Source organism: Carcharhinus amblyrhynchos, chromosome 10 (assembly GCF_965287045.1).
Source record: "Carcharhinus amblyrhynchos chromosome 10, sCarAmb.v2.hapA, whole genome shotgun sequence".
Lineage (NCBI taxonomy): Eukaryota > Metazoa > Chordata > Chondrichthyes > Carcharhiniformes > Carcharhinidae > Carcharhinus > Carcharhinus amblyrhynchos.
In genome coordinates this window covers 52,341,146-52,363,658 of record NC_137333.1, presented here as the reverse complement: position 1 = coordinate 52,363,658, position 22,513 = coordinate 52,341,146, and the positions used below count along the sequence as shown (strand labels likewise).

General features: G+C 41.7%; 1 protein-coding gene across 1 annotated transcript in view; it reads right to left on the bottom strand.

Annotated features, from left to right (window-relative positions):
• The window catches only part of LOC145348933 (NADP-dependent malic enzyme-like), a 166,496-nt gene that overhangs the window by 7,412 nt on the left and 136,571 nt on the right, over positions 1-22,513 (bottom strand). Inside the window, exons 9-13 of the mRNA XM_080197027.1 lie at positions 13,639-13,736; positions 12,883-12,996; positions 9,676-9,781; positions 4,864-5,006; positions 1,961-2,134 (exon numbers count right to left, since the gene is read on the bottom strand). Coding sequence (XP_080053153.1) covers positions 1,961-2,134; positions 4,864-5,006; positions 9,676-9,781; positions 12,883-12,996; positions 13,639-13,736 — 635 coding nt within the window. The remainder of the gene's footprint in view (positions 1-1,960; positions 2,135-4,863; positions 5,007-9,675; positions 9,782-12,882; positions 12,997-13,638; positions 13,737-22,513) is intronic.

The window sequence follows — 22,513 nt, the reverse complement described above, 5'->3', positions numbered from 1 at the left end:
TTGCCGTTCCACCAATCTTGGTGTCATCAGCAAATTTTAACACCCTACACTCGGTTCCCTCCTCCAGATTATCTATATAAATGGTAAATAGCTGAGGCCCCAGCACAGACCCCTGGGGCACTCCACTAGTCACCATCCGCCAATCCGAATAGCACCCATTGACCCCCACTCTCTGCCTCCTATTTGACAACCAATCCTCTATCCACGCTAACACCCTACCCCCAACTCCATGTCCCCTGACCTTCTGCAATAACCTCTTGTGAGGTACCTTGTCAAACGCCTTCTGAAAATCAAGAAAGACCACATCCACCGGCTCTCCTCTATCCACCGCCCTAGACACATCCTCATAGAACTCCAGCAAACTGCCCTTCCCTCGTCAATCATTTTTGTCATCTCCTCAAAAAACTCAACCAAATTTGTAAGACAATACCTCCCTCGTACAAAACCATGTTGTCCATCGCTAATGAGACTATTCAGTTCTAAACGTATATAGATCCTGAATGTTCTCCAACAATTTCCCTACCACGGATGTCAAGCTCACTGGCCTATAATTACTGGGGTTATCCTTGCTACCCTTCTTAAATAACGGGACCACATTTGCTATCCTTCAATCCTCTGGGACCTCACCTGAGTCCAATGAAGAAACAAAGATTTCTGTTAGAGGCCCAGCAATTTCATCTCTTATCTCTCTCAGTAATCTAAGCCAGATGCATTCTGGCCCTGGGGATTTGTCTACTTAATGCTTCCTCAAACACCTAACATTTTCTCCCTTGTAACTGCAATTTGTTGTAATGGGTTTACACATCCCTCTGAGACACTACAAATCAACGTGTCCCTCCTTTGTGAATAGAACAAAGAACAACACAGCACGGGAAACAGTCTCTTCAGCCCAACGAGCCCGCCATTTTAACATTGTGAGTGCCCTATAAAGGAACCATAACCAGATTGAGGGAAGACTAATTTAAAGACAATTTGTTAACACCAATCAGCCTAAGAGCACGTTTCCTGATGCAAAGTATTCATTTAGGATCTCACCTAATTGTTTGGATTCTAAGCATAATTCCTCTCCTTTGATCTTGAGAGGTCCGACTTCTTCTCTGACAACCCTCTTGTTCCTAACATATGTATAAAATGTCTTGGGATTCTCCTGAACCCTATCTGCCAAGGACATTTTGTGACCCCGTTTTGCCTTCTAACTTCCTGTTTGAGTTCTTTTCTACTTTCTCTATATTCGTCCAGAGAATTTTTCCTATTTTTTGCCTTCTACCTAACTCCCTAAATTGCTATTGCAGGACCTCCCTGCTCTTTCTGCCTACATCTTTTGTACCAAATGTGGGCAATGACATCTGTCTGATTACCCTCCCCTTTTAGGATGCTTTCTACCCACTCAAGAGACATCCAGGACCCTGGCACCAGGGAGGCAGTCTACCATCCTGGAGTCTCGCTCGCATCCCCAGAACCGCCTGTAATGCCAACCATTTAAAGTTGGGTAGTTCCTTGTAGAGAAAACAGTCTGTTTCCTTTCCTTCTGCTTCTTTTAAAATGAAGGGAGTTATGTAATAATGAGAATTAGAAACTAATCCTCACTTCACTATTCTTGCATGATTACAGGAAAAGAAATAATAAAAGAATCCGAGATTGATGAACTTAGTTTCCCTGCAGCTAACTCGATGCTGAAAGTTAAAAGCACAATACAGTTGGACCTTTTTGACGCATTTAAATGGACAATGCAAATGCAAGTTTTGCTCTTCTTTCTTGAATGTTCCTCATGTTTAAGTAAGGAGACATGATAGTCAAAGGATGGTATACAGGGAGAGGTCAACTTTCCTGTTAATAAAACAGTTGTGCATTCGTACTTGCAAAGAAAAAACATTTTTGTTCAGCCATACAAGAAGAAAGAAATACTATTTTAAAAATAATTTGCAGTAACTCCAGAAACTGGGAGTTCACTAATGCAAACCTCGGCTGCAATGAGGAAGACCTCTTCTTCGATGTGTCTCACTCCACATGTGATAACTCCAAGTGCAACTCCAGGGAAAATGTAGGCATTGTTGCCCTGTCCTGGGACAAAGGTACGACCGTCAGGAAGGGTTACAGGATCAAATGGACTGCCACTGGCAAATATTCCACGGCCCTGTAGATAGTAATCAAATATATTACTTAATATGCCAATTAATCAGAAATATTTATGTATTCATTATTTCCAGAATTTACTGTATAAGCAATGCATTAGAATAGATGGTGTCAGTAACAAAGAATTTGTATCAACAGGGACTGTCTCTCTGAAAGTAAAATAAATATCCTTACACCCTGATTCAATTATTCATTATCACCTTTCTTTAAAGTGGAGAAAGAATGGATCAGAAACTCTGGGCTGGATTTCCCTGCCCACTGAGATAGGACTGAGAGCTCACAGGGCAGGTATTGGGGGTGGGGGGACCCAACATCATTCCATCATCACCGTATGTTATCAGTGAAAGGAAGCTTGATGGCATGATTGCCCAAATTGAGCCACTTAAGTGATCAATAAAAGGGTCACTTTCCACTCCCAGCAGCGTTTTGCCTGTAATGGGAGAGTCCAAACCAAATCAAAATCAACAAGAGGCTCCTCTTCCTGCTAAGGTTTACCTGACAGTCTCCCAACATGGCAATGGACCCTCCTATTGGTGTTACATGATCCAAGGAGAGCCTTCTGTGGCAATTCATTCATGAGACATGGGAGTCACTGGCTGGAGGCAGCTGAGAGACAACCGCATTGCTGTGGCTCTGGAGTCACATGTAGGCCAGACCAGGTAAGGACAGAAGATTTCTTTCACTAAAGAACATTAGCGAACCAGATGGGATTTTCCGACAATTGACAATGGTTTCACGGTCATTAGTAGATTCTTAATTCCAGATATTTTTTATTGAATTCAAATTCCACCAGTTGCCGTGGTGGGGATTCGAACCCATGTCCCCAGAATTGACCCACATTCAGATTGCCAGGGACCCAGCTTTTCTCAACCAAACTCACTTCACTGGTACCCCACCTCTTATAGGTGGTGCGGTTGAGGACGCTGGCTATGCGATTGGACCGTCAGCTCTTGGGAGCAGGTGGACATTCTCAATGGTCGGTGACCCCAGTAGCAGCCTCTTTATTGGCTGCAGTTGGCAAAATGCCATCCCAGGGTCCTGCCAACCACTGGAAAGGGATTGTCTCTGACATATGGTTCTGGTCATGATGTGGGTATGCCGGTGTTGGACTGGCGTAAACACAGTAAAAAGTCTGACAACACCAGGTTTTAGTCCAACCGATTTATTTGATATTACTCACAAGCTTTCGAGGTTTCCCTCTTCGTCAGGTGAATGGAGAGTTCTGGCCTCAGACAGAGCATATAAAGCACAGACAGTTTAGAGATTACTGATTAGAATGCGAATCCTTACACCTAACCTGCTGTTCAAGACCTGAAGTGGCTGATAATGTGAGTGGAAGGAGCACTGATCACAGGTTACAGAGATGTGTATTGTCTCCAGACAGTACAGTCAGTGAGGTTTTGCAAACCCAGGCAAGTCACGGGGGTTACAGAGAAGTAACCCCCGTGAACCCGGAGTCTTCAACATATCATTGATGAAGACGAACATCTCGCCAGGGCTATCCCCACACCCCCACTTCTTGCCTTCAGACAACCACACAACCTCAAACAGACCATTGTTCGCAGCAAACTACCCAGTCTTCAGGAGAACAGTGACCACAATTCCACACAACCCTGCCACAGCAACCTCTGCAAGACATGCCGGATCATCGACATGGATACCATCATCACACGTGAGAATACCATCCACCAGGTACATGGTAAATACTCTTGCAACTCGGCCAACATTGTCTACCTGATACGTTGCAAACAAGGATGTCCCGAAGCATGGTACATTGGGGAGACCATGCAGACGCTACGACAACGGATGAATGAACATCGCTCGACAGTCACCAGGCAAGACTGTTCCCTTCCTGTTGGCGAACACTTCAGTGGTCACGGGCATTCAGCCTCTGACCTTCGGGTAAGCATTCTCCAAGGCGGCCTTCACGACACATGACAGCGCAGAGTCGCTGAACAGAGACTGATAGCCAAGTTCCGCACACATGAAGACGGTCTCAACAGGGATCTTGGGTTCATGTCGCACTATCTGTAACCCCCGCGACTTGCCTGGGTTTGCAAAACCTCACTTACTGTACTGTCTGGAGACAATACACATCTCTGTAACCTGTGATCAGTGCTCCTTCCACTCACAGTGTCGGCCACTTCAGGTCTTGAACAGCAGGTTAGGTGTAAGGATTCGCATTCTAATCAGTAATCTCTAAACTGTCTGTGCTTTATATGCTCTGTCTGAGGCCAGAACTCTCCATTCACCTGACGAAGAGGGAAACCTCGAAAGCTTGTGAGTAATATCAAATAAATCAGTTGGACTAAAACCTGGTGTTGTCAGACTTTTTACTATATGGTTCTGGTACCAGGACTTCAATCTTCCCCCTAAAATTCAGCACTATATTTCATTGAATTTAATGATGTAACTTGAAATTGCGCAAGAAATTAATCCTTTGTCAGACTTAAGTAATTAAAGTACAACAAGCAGAAGTGCCAATGCTGGAAACTGAGACTGTTTGGAGTGATTCTAAAATGATATCAACTCAAATCACTAGACTAATGTTGAAAGAAGTCTCAAAGAGCACAAAAGGCTTGTATTTCACCTGATGGAGGTGGAAACCCACAGAAAGTTAAAGCTAACGTATCCCACAAAAAACGTTATTCTCATGCACCGCATTATAAAATGTGTCTTCAAATAAACATAACTTGGCTTGAAGAAACAAATACCGTGTAGATTTCTTACTTCAGTCAGGCGATAACAGGCCTCTGCTGTGCACTCTGACTTGCTGGTCGGATTACTCAAAGCAAAAATAATTGGACGTTCATTAAATGAAGCCATTTCCTTTAATATTTGCTCTGTAAAGGCTCCCCCAATGGCTGCTACTCCTGGGAAAATACAAAATAAGAATGATGCAGTTATTCAGCCTCAACAATTTTGATATTGAAGTATTTGGAGATTCAAACACATTGAGTGCTACATGTTGGTTCTCTTTAATTGCAGTAACCTTATGGGATATTTCCAGGTCCAGACAGAGGGAGCAAAATGGCAGTTTTCATTTTATAATTAAAACAAGAGGGAGGTGGTGAGAGGGAGGGTTTGAAATCTCTCCTCTTTTCATAAAAGATCATTTGAAATAACCATGTGCAACAAGGTGCAGTACTTCAGTACAGTAGCTGCAAACATTTACAGTGTGTCTAAAGCAGAGCGTTTGGGACAATTTTCCCATCCCGACTGCCAACAGAATCGTAGTGGGTGGGACTTGGACCACGCAAAGGTCTGTTTACCTTGGGCAGGATTTTCCGACTTTGGGACGTGCGCCGCCGGAAAATCCCTGCCTTTATCCTTAGGAATATTTTAGCTGCATGATGAGATAACACAGATAAAATTTAAAAATTAGTTTACTTGTGATTTAAAAATTATTTTCAACTTATTGCAGCTGACCAAGGGTTAAAATAGAAAATGACTTCTCTTGCTCATTTCAAGAGTGATGGAGATGACTGTATGACTAAGCCAGGTTGCTTGATCTGTAAACTAATTAAGAACCAGAAGCTTCTTCCTACATGCTGATCAAATTCTACATGACAAACGCATAAATAGGAATGAGAGGCCTAGACAGAATGTGAATTTTTGCTTGTCAAATCATTCAATCCATCAAATGCTGCATAAGGGCAAATTGCTGCGGATGCTGGAAACGGAAATAAAAACAGAAAATGCTGGAAAATCTCAGAAGGTCTGACAGCATCTGTGGAGAAAGAACAATGCCAGCATTTTGAGTCTGGATGACCCTTCGTTCTTGGATCACGGTGCACCCCCTGGGAGCAAGTTTCCGGCCCTTCCCCTGGGAGCAAGCTTCCGGCCCTTCCCCTGGGAGCAAGCTTCCGGCACTGAACTCACCAGAGTTTGCACAGCCTCTCTTTCAATTGGGCCAAGCGGGTGCAAACACCATGACACCCACATCTCCGGTAATGCCCAGTACCCTCTCAGCTGTGGAGAGCAGGAACTATCTTCTGATAATAACTTGGCTCCGGCTAAAAAAGCCAATCTGCAGCATTGAAAAATAATCCAGGGTTTGGAAGTTCAGGACACTTCCCTGGCCTGTTGTGTACTGGTGATGTTCACGTTTCCTTTCGTACACCTCACTGGAGTCCACCAATGTGACTGATTTGAACCTGAGCATAATGGTACTTAACTATGAATTCAGTCATTTAAATATTAAATTGTATAATTTCTCTTAAGGACTGTAAAAGCTACTCACTTTACTACTCATCATCTGAGTGAACTGCCATATGTGGAAAATTTAATTATTTCAAAGTTCAACAATAGTGAGCCTACAGGGATGTGTGAAGCTGTTGAGTTCCTGTTCATACTCCTCTCCACATGGTTTCCCTGTGGAACTGCGCTGTATTATCTTTCCCTCACTGTGGACCAAACTCTTGGATCCAGTCCTGGTTAGTTTTTCTTTTTAAAAGAGCCCTGCATTGGCTATAGCCACAAACAAGAGAAGTGGACGCCAGAGACATTTTCCTGGCAGCTGCCTAAGACGGAACCAGATGGTCTGACCCCAAGATAAGCTTTCAACCTCATATCTACACCATCACTAAGGCCATCCAACTTTTGTAACATTATTCTGTATCATCTCTGCCCATCCGCTGCTGAAGCTCTCAGATTTTAATTAATCCAACATAGTCCTGGCTTGTTTCTCGTGCTCTCTGTAATGTTGAGGCTGTGTGCTGCCCATCTTCTCAGTTGCACCAAGTCCTGCTCATTTATCACCTCTTTGCTCGCTAGCCTACAATGACTCCAAGTCAATCAACTATCCCAATTTTAAAATTCTCACCCCTGTTTTAAAACCCCTTTTGAGTCTTTCCCCTCCATATCTCACTAAACTACTCCAGCCCCATAACCCTCCGAGATGTCTGTACTCATCTAATGCTGACCTCTTCTGTTTTACTGATTTTAATTGTTCTACAATGGAGACAATGACTTTAACCACTGAAGCCATTAGATCTGAAATTCCTTTTTTAAGTCTCTCCACCCCCCTCCCTTTAAAATGTTCCTTAAATGCTTTCTATTTGAATAAACTTTGCCACTTGTCCTAATATTTCTTTACATGATTTAGTGGCTATTTTTTTAAATAACAATCCAATGAACCATCCTTGGGAATTTGAAGGCACAATATAAATGCATGTTGTTGTATTGTTCTGCACCAGTTTCGGATTTACCCTTCCCTTCCTTCAGTCGTCTTCAGGCAAACCAGAATCAGTTCCCACCACTTATAACAAAGTGTGTAATTTTGTAGAAACAATCCCAACCTATTCCCCCTATACCTTCAGCACCAGCTTTCAATACCAATACAGAAACACGCAAGTTTGAATTTGATAACCTCAGTTAGGGCTTTAATCCCAGCTCTTGTTCAAGAGGAGCTTAGAAACTATAGTCAGGTTAAGCAAATCCTGAAGTTGCAGGGAGGGAACAAATGACAGGAAGAGATTTAAGTGCAGGAAGGTTGTCGGTGACGTGGAGTGTTGAAGCAAAGGAAATGTATTAGCAATACGGAAACCCTGGTTTATTCTAACTGTGATTATGAAGAGTGTGGAAATAGAAATGGCCAGAAAAATACAGTGACTGACAGAATGGAGGGTGGGGTGGGTTGGATGGAGGAAAGTGGACGATGAATCCTAAGATAGGATGGGCTTTTGATACCTAGGCTAAATTTCCCTTAAATGAAAAAAAAAAGTCAATAGAAAAATAGAGATTATTTGTTCAAAGAAAATGTCACCAAATATTCAACGCAAAAGGTCTAAACCTCAGTTGAGGCAGGGCCTTTTTGACAGCCAGCTGAACTTTCTCTAATGTTGGGAGGAACAATTAGCACTTGTGGTCTCCGTGTTCATTGGAAGAAACCTTGTTCATTTGAAGTAAATATATGGATGGAGTATTTAAAGTTTATTTATTAGTGTCACAAGTGGCAATGAAGTTACTGTGAAAATCCCCTAGTCGCCATACTCCAGCGTCTGTTCGGACACACAGGGTGAGAATTTAGCATGGCTGATGCACCTAACCATCATGTCTTTCAAACTGTGGGAGGAAACTGGAGCACCTGGAGGAAACCCACGCAGACAAAGGGAGAGCGTGCAGACTCCACACAGACAGTGATCCAAGGAGTGCTAACCACCGTACCACCGTGCCGCCCACAAAGTTATTTCTTTGCATAAAACCACACATGAATGTTACTAACAGTAGGAGCTGCAGGAGCACTAAAATATTGGAAACATTAAGGAACGCTATCCTTCAACAACCTTCATCATTATCTTTTTGAAAATGAATACTTCCACACCAGGTTTTGATGGTGTTTGTGACAGCAAATGCAAATCTGTATGACAATCCTACACTAATTAGACTCTATAAATTCCCTGATCTGGGACAGAAAAACTCACTGTTCGAATAAAACTCTGAAAAAAGATCAATAAAAACTTAACAGAAGCTAATCCTAACTCATAATTCATTTTTAAGAAGTCAGTTGTACGGAATTTGCTGAAAAAAGAGACACGTTGCTCAAATTTTGTCTTACACTCATCAGGACAAATGCAAGAATACCAAATTTCAAATGCTCACAACAATGTATACCAGAAGAGAAAAAAGGTGCTTGCTGATTGTTTGGCAGATTGATTGGCTGAGGCATTGCCATGGAGAAAACAATATGTAACAACGGGCTCCCCACACTTCTGGATAATTCAGAAAAGGTGCAATGCTTGAATGCTTACTCTTGTTTGCAGAGATTGGATTCTACATTGCTTCTGGCAAGCGTAAATGAGCCACATTACCAGCTTGTAATGATGCACTTTCCGATACTTCGTTAGTGAACAATAATTAACAGCAAACTAATTGTCATTTAATTATGCAGTTAAGGTTCATAATAGTCATGAGGATGGGCAGCTGAGTGCGTGCTTTACCCACCCCACCCTGAATTATGAAGAATGGGTCAGGGTTGGGTGGGAAAGTGGTGGGCTTGGCCACCTGATATAATTTAATTACCCCCTTGCTGAAAACACACCCAGCTGGGGGGACATAAAGTCCAGCCTTCATTCTCCTTCCAGTCGAATGTCTCCATACTGATCCAGTTTAAGATAGAGTAATAAATTGTTCCTTATTTATCGTAGCTGAGTGTGATAATCTGACACTAACATACAATATGAACCCAAGTGTAGGGTAGGGGCCGCATGGTGGCACACTGGTTAGAACTGCTGCCTCACAGTGCCAGGGACCCAGGTTCAATTCCTGGCTTGGGCCAATGTCTGTATGGAGGCTGCACTTTCTCCCTGTGTGTATGTGTGTGTTTCCTCTGGTTATTCCGGTTTCCTCCCACAGTCTGAAAAATGTGCTGGTTAGATGCATTGGCCATGCTAAATTCTTCCTCAGTGTACTCGAACAGGCACCAGAGTGTGACGACTAGGGGATTTTCACAGTAACTTCATTGCAGTGTTAATGTAAACCTACTTGTGACACTAATAAATAAACTTTAAACTTTAAGTGTCATTCATTCTTTAACTGTACCTATTAAAGCTGTTGGTTTAACTTTCTTCACAACTTCTTCCAAGCTTTTTGTTGGTGGATGATCCTGAGCAAACATCTCCTTTTCATGGGTCAGCTGGCTTCTTCCCTGAACAAGAGCAGAAAGGAGCACTGAGAATAGACTTTATATGTGCAGCACATCCACTCCACATGTGGCAACTTGGGGCAGAGCCTGCCTTTCGTGGATTGGTCTCTTCATTCATCAGCAAAAGAGCAACACATAAAACTTCCCTACCTCCAAAGTATTTGATTTGCTGCAGGTCCTTAATCTAATGCAAATGGAGGGATGCCACAGCCGTTGATATACAGCAAATCAAAGGTCACTATTTTTTCATACACAAAATTAAAGGGCTAAGCAGCTGTACTAGTTTCAGACTATTAAATCATCAGTGCTCCCACAAAACTGAATAAGCAGCATTTGGCTTTTTTATATTTGCCCTTACGCAGAACACCCTGCTGCCATTTACAACAACTGACACTCATATACCATAGAAAGTTGTGTATGAGGGAAAAAGAATAGGAGCCAACTGCACAAAAGACAGTGGTGTGTGTACATGTGTGTATGGGAGGTAGAATTGGGAATGGTCAAACATTTAGCTAAAGAAGTGGATTTTAGTTGGGTCTATAGGAGAGGTCAGGGAGGTCTGAGAAGGGCGTTCCAGAAATTGGTATCCTTACACAACAGAAAGCCAGGTTCCAGGGGAATTGGAGTAGGCGAGAGGCGGATCATGGAAATGTCCATTGACCTCAGTCAAGATTTTCTGGTTTCGGGGTGAGTGAGGCCAGAAACCCCCACCCATTAAGTCAGATGATCAAAAGCTTGGTCAAAGTGGTAGGTTTAAGAAGTGTCTTAAAGGAGGAATGTAAGTAAGAGGTGTAAGAGAAGGTATTTCAGAGCTTTGGCTGACCTAATTAAAGTCACATTTACCAAGGGTGCAGCAATTATAACTGCAAATGCACAAGAGGGATTAAAGAGGCAAAATGTCTTAAAGATGGAAAGTGTGGTGAAGAAGTGTAGGGAATGTATTTCAGAGATTGAAGGCACAGCTACCACTGGTGGAGCAATTATAATTGGGAACTCACAAAAGGCCAGTGTCAGAGGCGAGCAGATAAGACAGAGGGTTGCCTGGCTGGAGGAGATTACAGAAATAGGGAGATCTAAGATCAGTGGGATTTGCAAACAGGGATGAAAATTTTAAAGTCCCGAGTTTGCTTGACAGGGAGTCAATGTAAGTCAGTGAGCACGGCCATGGATAGGGCTGGAATTGGTGCAAGTTAAGACAAAGGCAGCTGAGTTTGTGATGACTTCCAATAGTTCCAGGTAGATTGCGGGAGCATTGGAATGGTTGGATCTGGAAGGGGCAAAGTATAGATGTAAATTTTAGCAACAAGTAGGGACAGAGAAGTCAATATCATGGAGATGGAAATTGTGGTTTTAAAACTTTCTTCATAAAATGTGTGTGGTGTCAGCAAGGTCAACATTTATTGCCCATTCCTAACTGCCCTTGACAAGATGATAGATGTGCCACATTCTTGAACTGCTACAGTCCATGTGACGTGTAGGTGCACCCACAGTGCTGTTTGGGAGTTCCATAATTTTCACCCTACGACAGTAGAGGAATATATTACCAAGTCAGGAAAGTGTGAGGTGTAGGAGGGGGTGCTCTTCAAGATAATAGAGGTATGGGTTTGGAAGGTGCTGTCGAAGGAATCTTGGTGAGTTGCTGCAGTGCATCTTTTATATGGTACACACTGCTACCACTGTGTGTCAGTAGTGGAAAGAGTGAATGTTTAAGATGCTGACTTGGTGCTAATCAAGTGGGCTGTTTTATCCTGGATGGTGTTAAGCTTAAGTGGTGTTGGAACTGCACACATTTGGGTATGTGGAGAGTGTTCCATCACATTCCTTATTTGCACTTTGGGGAGTCAGGAAGTGAGTTGCTGCACAAGTCTTCACTCTGATCAGTTCTTGCAGCCACAGTATTCATATGGCTGGTGATCTTTGTAATACACAATATATAGGATTAGAAAATCAACATGGCGTCAAACAGGACATTGAAGCTACAAATACAAACAATATGACTCAATCTGAGGTAATGGTTTCATCTTCCCAATGGTTAGTAGACAAGTGCAGTGGAGAAGTAGAGCCAAGGGATCATCAACATATATGTTTAAGCTAACTATATGTCTGATAAGGAGAAGGACTCCAAGAAAATATATTTGAGGGATTCTAGAGATGTGGAATTAGGAAAAAAAAATCTATTGCTGGGGATAGTTAGGTGGTGTCTGGGTTAGTAAGAATGAAACAAAGCCAGGACGATGCCACAGAAATGGGAAATGTGAGAGAAATCATCATTGGAGACCAGAGCAGCAGAAAATCTATTTTTCACCTTGCTTCAATTTCTTTTCATGAAAAGCAAATTGAATTTTGGAAGGAAACAAATGTTAATATGATTGAAGCTAGCTGGTATAACTGAAACAAAGGCAGGATTTTTCTTTATGGAGAAAGTTTATTGACTTGTTCAATCTCAACACTCTCCTTGCATTCCACCCAGAGTCTCAGCTATCCCCTATTTGTACATGTTCAAAGATAATTAATACTCATCACCTTTTTCTCTGAACCGTAAACAACGTAATTAACAAGACATTAACAACAAAGCCTCTTTGAAGGAAAGATGCAGGAAGGAGGAAATAGGGAAACTGATCAGGAGGGATTAGACCTCTAGCTTCTTTGTACCCATCCTTGGCAGGGGCAGTACGTGCTTGTACAGTAGCTATAATAGGATACAGGAGTTGAGTTGTTATTCAATGAAAATGAGACTGGGGTAATGATAGATCAGAGCAAATCATAGCAATGGACATTCACAGTGTGATAGTGAGGGGCTTACAGTTGTAAAGGGAATAAGGGATAGCATGAGTGAGGCGAGAGGGGGAGAAGTGACCTGAAACATTACATCACCCTGCAAGCCCCAACACTAACAGAGCCTGCAGTAATTGGGGGCTCTTTTCCAAACTACATCATTCCAATTATCACACTATAACATACCAAACTGTAACTCCCACCTGAAAAGAAAGAAATTGAAGAAAGAGTTAAAAGAGAACCAGCACATAAGAGAAAGAGACAGAAACAGAAATTATTAAACTTTATAGAAATCAATTTAAGTTATAGTAAAAATTTTTAAAAAGTACCTTAGTAATAAGGCCCTTTGAGTCCACCATCCAAATCTTCTTCAGTGCTTCTTGCTTTGGGATTCCACTTTTTTCCATAGCCATCACAAGGAGCTGAGCAATTCCCATGGCAGCCTGTGATACATTAATAAAGTCATAGCTAATGATGTAGAACAATATTACAAAATTCAAATTCATTACCAAATTAATACAGCAATTTTAACGTTAAAAACAAAACATTCAAATGACAGCCCAGAGGTGAGACTGCATCATAAAACACATCAGTAACAAAGACCAAGCGCCCCTTAAATACTACAATATTGCACATAGTCTATTAATGCTGTAGTAAAGTGGTGGCAGGATGGTAAAATTAATTCACCATTGATATCAACCACAACTATAATTGAAAACAAATTTGACAATCACACCATCTCTATAACCATGGCAAGTCTCGCCTTTGCTCTAATGAAGAAATTCAAGGAGGGAACACACAATACTTGGCAAAACTCATATCTGTTTTTACAACACTGAGTGCATAGAGGGTGCACCAATCTTCAAGTCAACTGGCATGGTTGCAAGAGCAAATCAAAGTGCCAAATGTATTTGAAATTTAAAAGTTCAGAACAAGAGTTAAAACCAAACGATACTCTCCTGGACCAGTCTTGAAAGAGAGATGTTGGTGCTTCAAGTGCTCTTATTGCAGCTCAAGGTAGGAAAAGATGCCATGAAATGTTTACCATCAAACAAACATGAAAAAGGAGAGACATGTAATGTTACCTCGCCAGCTCCTTGGAAGACAAACTTATGATCATGAAGTTTGTTCTTGGTGATTCTCAGTGCAGCAAGTATACCAGCTACTGCCACAGATGCAGTCCCTGTGAAGAAAATGAGATGCAATTATAGCATCTGAAACTTCAAAACATTAAAAAAAATTACAGGCTCCAATCAATTGCATTAAATAAACAGAATATTCTGAATCTGAATTTGATTTTGAACTGTTAGCTAAATAGGAAGATATTTGAATGACACTTGGAGCAATCATAGACTACTTTAGAAAGGTGGCCAGTCCACTGATTGTCCAGAGATTTAGCTGTAAATGATGCCAACATTTCTGACCTTGTTTGCTAGTCATACCCAGATGGGGGCAATACTTCTGCTCTGTGTTTAATAAATTGGCAGGTTTTGGCAAAATTCCTGCCAGCAATTTTAACAAAGTTGTTTGTTTTAAATTGACTGATAACTGGATGGAAATAGTGTACAGAAGAACTTATATTGCATGTCTATTTGACTGACAGTAAATTACAATTAAAAGCTTTCACTGAGAATCATAATGAAAACTTGCAAATAATGTTTTTGGGTATTTCCTTGTAGGAGTTTACTTTTCTTCCACCAATATCAATTTCATATAATGTATTATTTTCTATATGCAGAATGAAAATTAAAAGCAATCCACTTTCTTGACATGTTTATAGGTGTGTGAGTGAATGAGTGGATGGTGTGAGGATGCAACGAGGGAGGATAACAAAGTGCCAAACACTTGTAACAAAACTAGCATTTCAAAAAGCACATTTTTATTTTGTTTAATTTAGCATGTTGGAAGGAAATTCCTTTTGCCAACAAAAGCAATAATATTGATAATAATGAGAATGAAATATTGTTCTGCAATAATTCCACGAGGCCTCCTGAACAAACCACAATTCACTTAGAACCAAACTAAACAGACACTGACTCATCAAGGGAACCAAGTAGTTTTAAGTACTCCTCCACAGAATGAATCAGTTATATAGTAATGTAAACAGCTCCAGATAGTATAAATATTCCTAAATAAAATGATTGGCAGTAAATAAAAATTACTCTTTGCAACACTAAAAGATAAATTTAATCCAGGGGATTCCACAATGTCAGAGTCAATAAATTTACAGAAGGAGATGTTAGTCCAAGAAATTCAAGCTGGCTTTCTGTGAAGCAATCCTGTCAGTTCCATTCCTCTGCTCCACCCTGTAGGCCCTGTAAGTTAAAATACTTATACAATTTCCTTTTAAAACTATTCATCGTTTGCACTCCCACCACAAATACGGCATGGGTTCTAGGTCATTACCACTCGCTGCATTAAAAAAACTTCTTTCCCTTAGGCTCCCCCTCTTTTTTTGCCCTAAAACTTAACTCCTGTGTCCCTTCGTCCTTGCACTGTCAGCTTACTATCGAGTCTCCCAACAATCTCCTTTGTTGCAAAGAGAACAACCTCAACTCCTCTAACATAGCCCTGCAGCTAAAATCTGATTTTACTCTGGGAAAAATTCCTTGGCACTCTCTCAAACACCATCATATCATTTTTAAAGTGTGGTGACCAGAACTGGATACAATACACCAGTTGTGGCCTAACAGGAGTCTTATAAAGGATCATCAGCATGACTTCACTGCTTTTGTACTCAATACAAGGAGTCCAAGATCCCATATACTTTGTCAATTGCTTGCTCTCTCAATATGTCCTGCCACTTCCAAAGTCCTTTTGTTCCTGCATGCTCTTTTAAACTGTACCATTAATATATATTGCCTCTGCCTTAATCCTTTGACCTAAAAGCATCAACTTATACTTCTCTGTATTAAATTCCATCCCACACTTGTTCCCCCATTCTGCTCATTTTCACATACAAAAACATCTGTTTTGTGTTTTGGGACCATAAATAGAGAATTCCACACATGATTACTTTCTAAGTTGTGTCATGAACATTACATCCCTAATTTTGACTTGGGGCAAGTGTGTGTTGTGGGGCTGGGTTGGCAAATAATAACTTTGTGCCTCTGCTCCACCTTAACTCCTGAGCTTCATCTCCATGTTTCAAATTTGCTGTTTAGGGTAGCCTTCCTAGGTGCCATTGGCATAATGTGCAACCCAGGGTTCAAATTATGTTAGGGTCTGAATTAGATCAATGGATCCTGACATTCTGAGGCTCTTGTTTACCTGTTACAAGGGCCTCAAACAGCAGCTGAGGAGATTGGGGAGGCAAGTAATCTGCCCCTATTTTAACCACTTGTATGCATAGCACTCACTTAGTGAAGTGATAGGTTACAATTTACAGTTTACAACTGCAATAATCTGGAAGAGGGCAAAGTCACATTTCTGTACAAAATTAAAATGGAACAATTTTTAAAGAAGTGTAATTCTCAGAATATTGCCACATTCTGGATTGTGAGTACAGAATTTTATTTCTACAGTATGTTATCAGTCAATCCTTCTAACACTATTTTCTCCAGGAACAGCAGTTTCTATTTTAATTCAGGACGGAAATCCCCTTTGAACCTTATTGTTGAAACTAGGGGTGGAAATTTCCCATTCTAATGGGAAACTCCCCCATGGGAATTGTAACTATGGCAAAGGTCTGTTGACCTCGGGCAGGATCTTCCAGTCTTGGGGAGAAGACGGTTGAAAAATCCCGCCCAAGATGTGTTAACTTTTCATGTCCCAAGTCTTCACAAAGGCATCACGGGCACTTCTGAATAGTAAGAACATAAGACATAGATGCAGGAGCAGACCGTGTGGCCCATCGAGCCTGCTCCACCATTCAATACAGTCATGGCTGATCTCAAGTGTCAACTCCACTTTCCTGCCCATTCCCCATATCTCTTGATTCCCCAAGACACCAAAAATCTATTTAATGCAGCCTTAAATATAGTCAACCAGTCCCCCCACCCCACTCAAACTGACTGAATTACGATGTTTATCCAATACCAGGATACAGAATGTTCAGGAAGGAATGTAATAATATTCATGTCCTCAGGATGTCTCACAGCGATTTACAAGCAATGAATTATTTTTAAAGTGTAATGACTGTTACGCAGACAAACCTGTCAACGAATAGGCATGCACCAAGTTAACACAACAGCAAATGAATCACTAACTAACTAATCTCCTTTTGGTAGCATTGGTTGGAGGAAGAATGCTCCAGACAGTGGAGGAATTCCAAGCTCTCTCTAATATAGCCTCATGAGAATTTTTCATTAAAGCACAGAATGATGCAACAAAGAAGAAAATCTTTCAAACCCTCAGTAGTGATAAAGCCATCACATTAAGTCCACTTTGTTTTTTTTCCAAAGCCATGTACATTTTTGCTTTCAAATATTTATCCAATTCATTTTTGAAAATTATTATTGGATCTGCTTCTATCACCCTCTCGGGGAATGAATTCCAGATCACATGTCACTTCTTCGTCAATCACCTTAAATCTATTTCCTGGTTGTTGATTCATGTGCCATAGGAAAAAGTTTCTCCTTAATTAACTAAACATTTCAGGATTTTGAAAATCTCCTCTTAACTATCTCTGCTGTAGGAAGAACAACTCCAGTTTGTCCAGCCTGTACAAAATATTAAGCTCGTTCATTTTGCTACCATGCCAATAAACTCTTTAAATTTTTCTTCAATTAAAAACAGTGGCTTAAATTTTCATCACCAAGGCAGGAAGTGGGAGTTGGGAAAACAGCTAACTTGGGAGCAAGTGCCTGCAAAGACAAGATTGTCATTGCTAAGGGGGGTAGGTGTGGGTTTGAGTTGGACCAGTCAGCCTGGGAAAGAAGTTGAAGGCAGCCTGAGGAGGTGACGGGTGCTAAAGCAGCCTATGTAAAAAGCCTACTTTTATGGCTACCATAAAAAGCCTAACTCAGTGCTGTGGGACTCCATCCTAGTAAAATAAAATCACAAAGGCCCTCCACCCTCGCATCTCCACACATTCCACATTTCCCATCCATTCTACCTCATGCCCCACATCTATGCCCATGGCCCCTCATAATCCTCCATGCCAAGCTATGCCTCTCCATCCTCCCCCATGCCAAGCTATGGCATTTAAATGCCCAGTGAGCCACTATACACTGTATAGAAATAATGAACTTTGGCATGTCAATTGGTGGTGTAATAAAAAAGCTTTAAAACATTTCATTTAATACTTTCCACTATATTAAAAAGTAATTTTACAACAAGACAATGAAAATCCTTAATTATCTTTTAGTGTATTAATACCAGAAACCACACATCCTTGAAACCACTTAACCAGTACAAATAAACATTTTGAAATTGACCACAGAGATCAAAAAGCTAGAGCTGTCAATCAAGCAATGATTTCCCTGGGGGTGGCATGAGGGACCATGGGGTGTGAGTAAGAGAGCCTTACCTTGGCATTGATGGCACCACTGGGGGAGGCGGGGGTTAGTCCTGAGGACAACCTTTTGAAATTTCATTCTAAAACGGTTCATTCTCTCATGCAGACAGGGAATGACGATTCTTCTCAGGGACCGTGAACCACAAGTCTTAAAAAAACCTGGCCTGATTCCATGGATGTTATGGAGAGTAGGACATGCCTGTCTTCACAATGGAGCCAGCCACATTGGGAGTGCCAGGTGTTGGTTTTTGACTAAAACTAACCTGAACCCTTTAAAGGCACTCCTGAAATTTGGACAGCGCTGGGGTGAAATCAGGAATCCTAGAATTGGGACCTATCTGCCATTTCTAAAAGGATCCCAAGTGCTGAAGATTGTTTCAAGAGCACTTCAGCAACTGATAGGAGAGGGAGAAGGTATCCCTGAATTGGGGGGAATTCGCAAGAAGTGAAAACGTAATAAAAAACCAAGGATCTTCGATTTGGGTGAATTTGGTTGTGGTGAAGGGAATGCAGGGGACCAAAAATGGGAATGGTCTGGGTGGACGTGAGAAAGGCGAGAGATGGTGGGAGCGAAAAGCTGGGGGACATATTCTTCAACTGCCAATAATTTGATATTAATAAAGGTAAAAGGGATTAAAAACCAAAACCACAAAGACAGGAAAAGTTTCTTTCTGAATTGCAGAGCAGTACAGTTTTCTTTATGAAGTAGGTTTTGGAAATGAATAAGGCAATAATATATTTATTATTGAATTTCTTATGATTAGAAGGGATATTATTGGTGCCCCACTGACATCTCTTTTTCTGATGATGACCAGGTGTCACTAAACATCTGTGTGAGCTGTTGTTGTTTTTGGAAGCTTATCAGGAACAATGCAGATAATAACTACAAATACTAAATTCTATTATATTCGTTCTAATCTTTCATTCATAATAATTTTGATTACAATTTTCATTTCAAACCTGAGAATTGTCTCATAGGAAAGTAATGTTAGAACCCTGAAATAACGAGTCATTAGTTCTGCTTCCATGAACAGAAAGGTACCTGGAATAAGATATCCAAGTATGCAGAATAGCAATTTGTTTGTAGCTTTTAACATCCTTGCATGACGTTGCCTTCTATAACATTAAACAATAAAAGACTTGGGATGAAATTCCATGGAAGAGTTACTGGTCAATAGTGAAGAAAAGTACAAATTCACTCATTTTATAGTATTCATTGAGTGTCCTCTACAGAAACATTGAATGCACAGCACAGGCCTGTTGCCTTTTTAGGTCTATCCAATCAGTTCCACTTCCCTACTTCCTTGCCTTGGAGAAAGGCTTTTGCTTCCAGGATTTGATCCAAGAGGTTGCATTTTAACTGCTCTTCAAGTTATTTCTGTTACCTGAATTTTACTCATCTTATCTCCACCACACCAGCTGTCAATGAGAGCCATTTATGTAGCTCTACCCTGGACTTCTGGGGAAGGAAGAGGAACAACAGCAGCAGACATCTCCTCCTCAGCTATAAGCTGCCTCGCAGCACAGACAGGATGGACACAGAGATCCAGATCAAAGGAGCCAACACCCCCAGCATAGAGTACCTGCAGCCTCCTGGGACAATGATAAGAACAAACCTAAGAAGAGTAGGAGTAGACCCTTTGATCCATTGAGTGGGCTCCACCAATGAATTAAATCATGAGTGATTGGATTGTAGCATTGTCACTTTCTAGTCTGCACTGCCAAAGTTACCAGAGCCTGAATTCCTTTGCCTCTGGCTCTTTCAGGAAAACTGCTAGTCACATTTCCAGGATTTTACGGATACCCCCAATGCTTCTCCTAGGTGATTAATGTCATGTTTACCAAAGTCACCAGTTAAGCTTGCTTTTGCACTTATTTTCATTTTATTCTTTCACATGATGTGGGTGTGGCTGAGTATGCCAGCATTCGTTGCCCATCCATAATTGCGTTTCCAAAAGTGATGACTGTCTTCTTGGATTACTGTGGTCCATGGGGTGTAGATACACCCACAGTGCTGTTAGAAAAAGAGTTCCATAATTTTGATCCAGTGACAGTGAAGAAACCTACTGTAATTCTGAGTCAGAATGGCATGTGGCTTGTGGGTTTGGAAGGTGCTGTTGGAAGAGTGTTGGTGAGTTGCTGCAATCCCTCTTCTAGATGGTACACTGCTGCCATAGTGCATCACTTGTGGAGAGACGGATTGCATAAGAGGTGGATGGAGTGATCAAGCGGGCTGCTTTGTTCTTAATGGCGTTAGAGTTTCTTGACTGTTATTGGAGTGGCACGTATAAGAACATAAGAACATAAGAAATAGGGGCAGGAGTAGGTCATCTAGCCCTTCGAGCCTGCCCCGCCATTCAATAAGACCATGGCTGATCTGAAGTGGATCAGTTCCACTTTCCCGCCTGCTCCCCATAACCCTTAATTCCCTTATCCATCAGAAATCTACCTACCCGTGACTTAAACATATTCAGCGAGGTAGCCTCCACCACTTCAATGGGTAGAGAATTCCAGAGATTCACCACCCTTTGAGTGAAGAAGTTCCTCCTCAACTCTGTTCTAAACTGCGCCCCCCCCCCCCTTACTTTGAGGCTGTGCCCTCTAGTTCTGGTTACCTTTCTAAGTGGAAAGAATCTCTCTACCTCTACCCTATCTAGCCCCTTCATTATCTTCTAAGTCTCTATAAGATCCCCCCTCAGCCTTATAAACTCTAATGAGTACAGGCCCAGTAGTTTTAATCTCTCCTCATAAGCTAACCCCCTCATCTCCGGTATCAGCCTGGTGAACCTTCTCTGTACTCCCTCCAAGGCCAATATATCCTTTCGCAATAAGGGGACCAAAACTGTACACAGTACTCCAGTTGCGGCCTCACCAGTGCCTTGTACAGTTGCAGCAAGGCCTCCCTGCTTTTATATTCTATCCCCTTCACGATAAAGGCCAGCATTCTATTCGCCTTCTTGATCACCTGCTGCACCTGCAGACTGAGTTTTTGCGATTCGCGCACAAGGACCCCCAGGTCCCTCTGCACGGTAGCATGCTGCAACTTTTCACCATTTAAATAATATTCCATCCTACCATTATCTCTTCCAAAGTGGATAACCTCACATTTGCTAATGTTATACTCCATCTGCCAGGTCCTTGCCCACTCATTCAGCCTATCCAAATCTCTCTGCAGACTTTCCGTGTCCTTCACACAATTCACCTTTCCACTCATCTTTGTGTCATCAGCAAATTTTGTTGCCCTACACTCAGCCCCCTCCTCCAGATCGTCTACATATATGGTAAACAGTTGAGGCCCCAGCACCGATCCCTGCGACACTCCACTAGTCACCAACTGCCAACCAGAAAAGCACCCATTTATTCCAACTCTCTGCTTCTTGTTAGACAGCCAATCCTCAATCCACGCTAACACTTTACCCCCAACCCCATATACCCTAACCTTCTGCAGCAACCTTTTGTGAGGCACCTTATCGAACGCCTTCTGGAAATCTAAAAACACATCCACCGGTTCCCCTCTGTCTACCGCATTAGTCACATCTTCATAAAAATCCAGTAAATTCGTCAAACACGACTTCTCCTTCACGAATCCATGCTGCGTCTGCTTGATCGAACTGTTCTTTTCTAGGTGTCCTGCTATTTCTTCTTTAATGATGGATTCTAGCATTTTCCCAACTATGGATGTTAAGCCAACCCACCTGTTGTTACCAGGCAAGAGACGATTATTCCATCACCCACTTAACTTGTACTTTGTAGATGGTGGACAAGCTTTGGAAATTCAATGGTGAATTATATGCCACAGGATTCCTGACCTCAGATATGCTCTTGTAGCCTCGGTGTTTGTACAGTGGGTCCATGGTGACCCTCAGGATGTTGAGAATGGGGGAAACAGTACTGGTAATGTCATTGAATATCAAGAAGAAATGGTTAGATTCTGTGCTGTTGGAGATGGTCACTGTCTGCCATTTTGTGTGGCACGAATGTTCCTGCCCAAGCTTGAATGATGTTCCGGTCTTGCTGCAATTGGGCACAGACTGCTTCAGTACCTGAGGAATTGCAAATGATGCTGCACAATGGCAATCATCTCTATTCTTGACCTTATGATGGAGGGAAGGCCACTGATGAAACAGCTGAAAATCAGTGGGTCTAGGACACTACCATGAGGAACTCTTGCAGTGATGTCCTGGAACTGAGATGATTGACTTCCAACAACCACAACCATTCTTTGTGGTACGTAAAACACCAACCGTGGAAATCTGCTCCCTACTCTCTCCAACCCTGATTCCTATTGACTTCAATTTTACTAGGTCTGTCTGATGTCACACTCGGTCAAATAGTGCCTTGATGTCAAGGGCAATCACTCTTACCTCCTCTCTTTGGTTCAGCTCTTTTGTCTACATCGGGACCAAAGTTGTAATGAGGTCAGTAGCTGAGTACCCTGGCAGAACCCAAACTGAGCACCAATGAGCAGGTTATTATTATTTTTTATTCATTCCTGGGACATG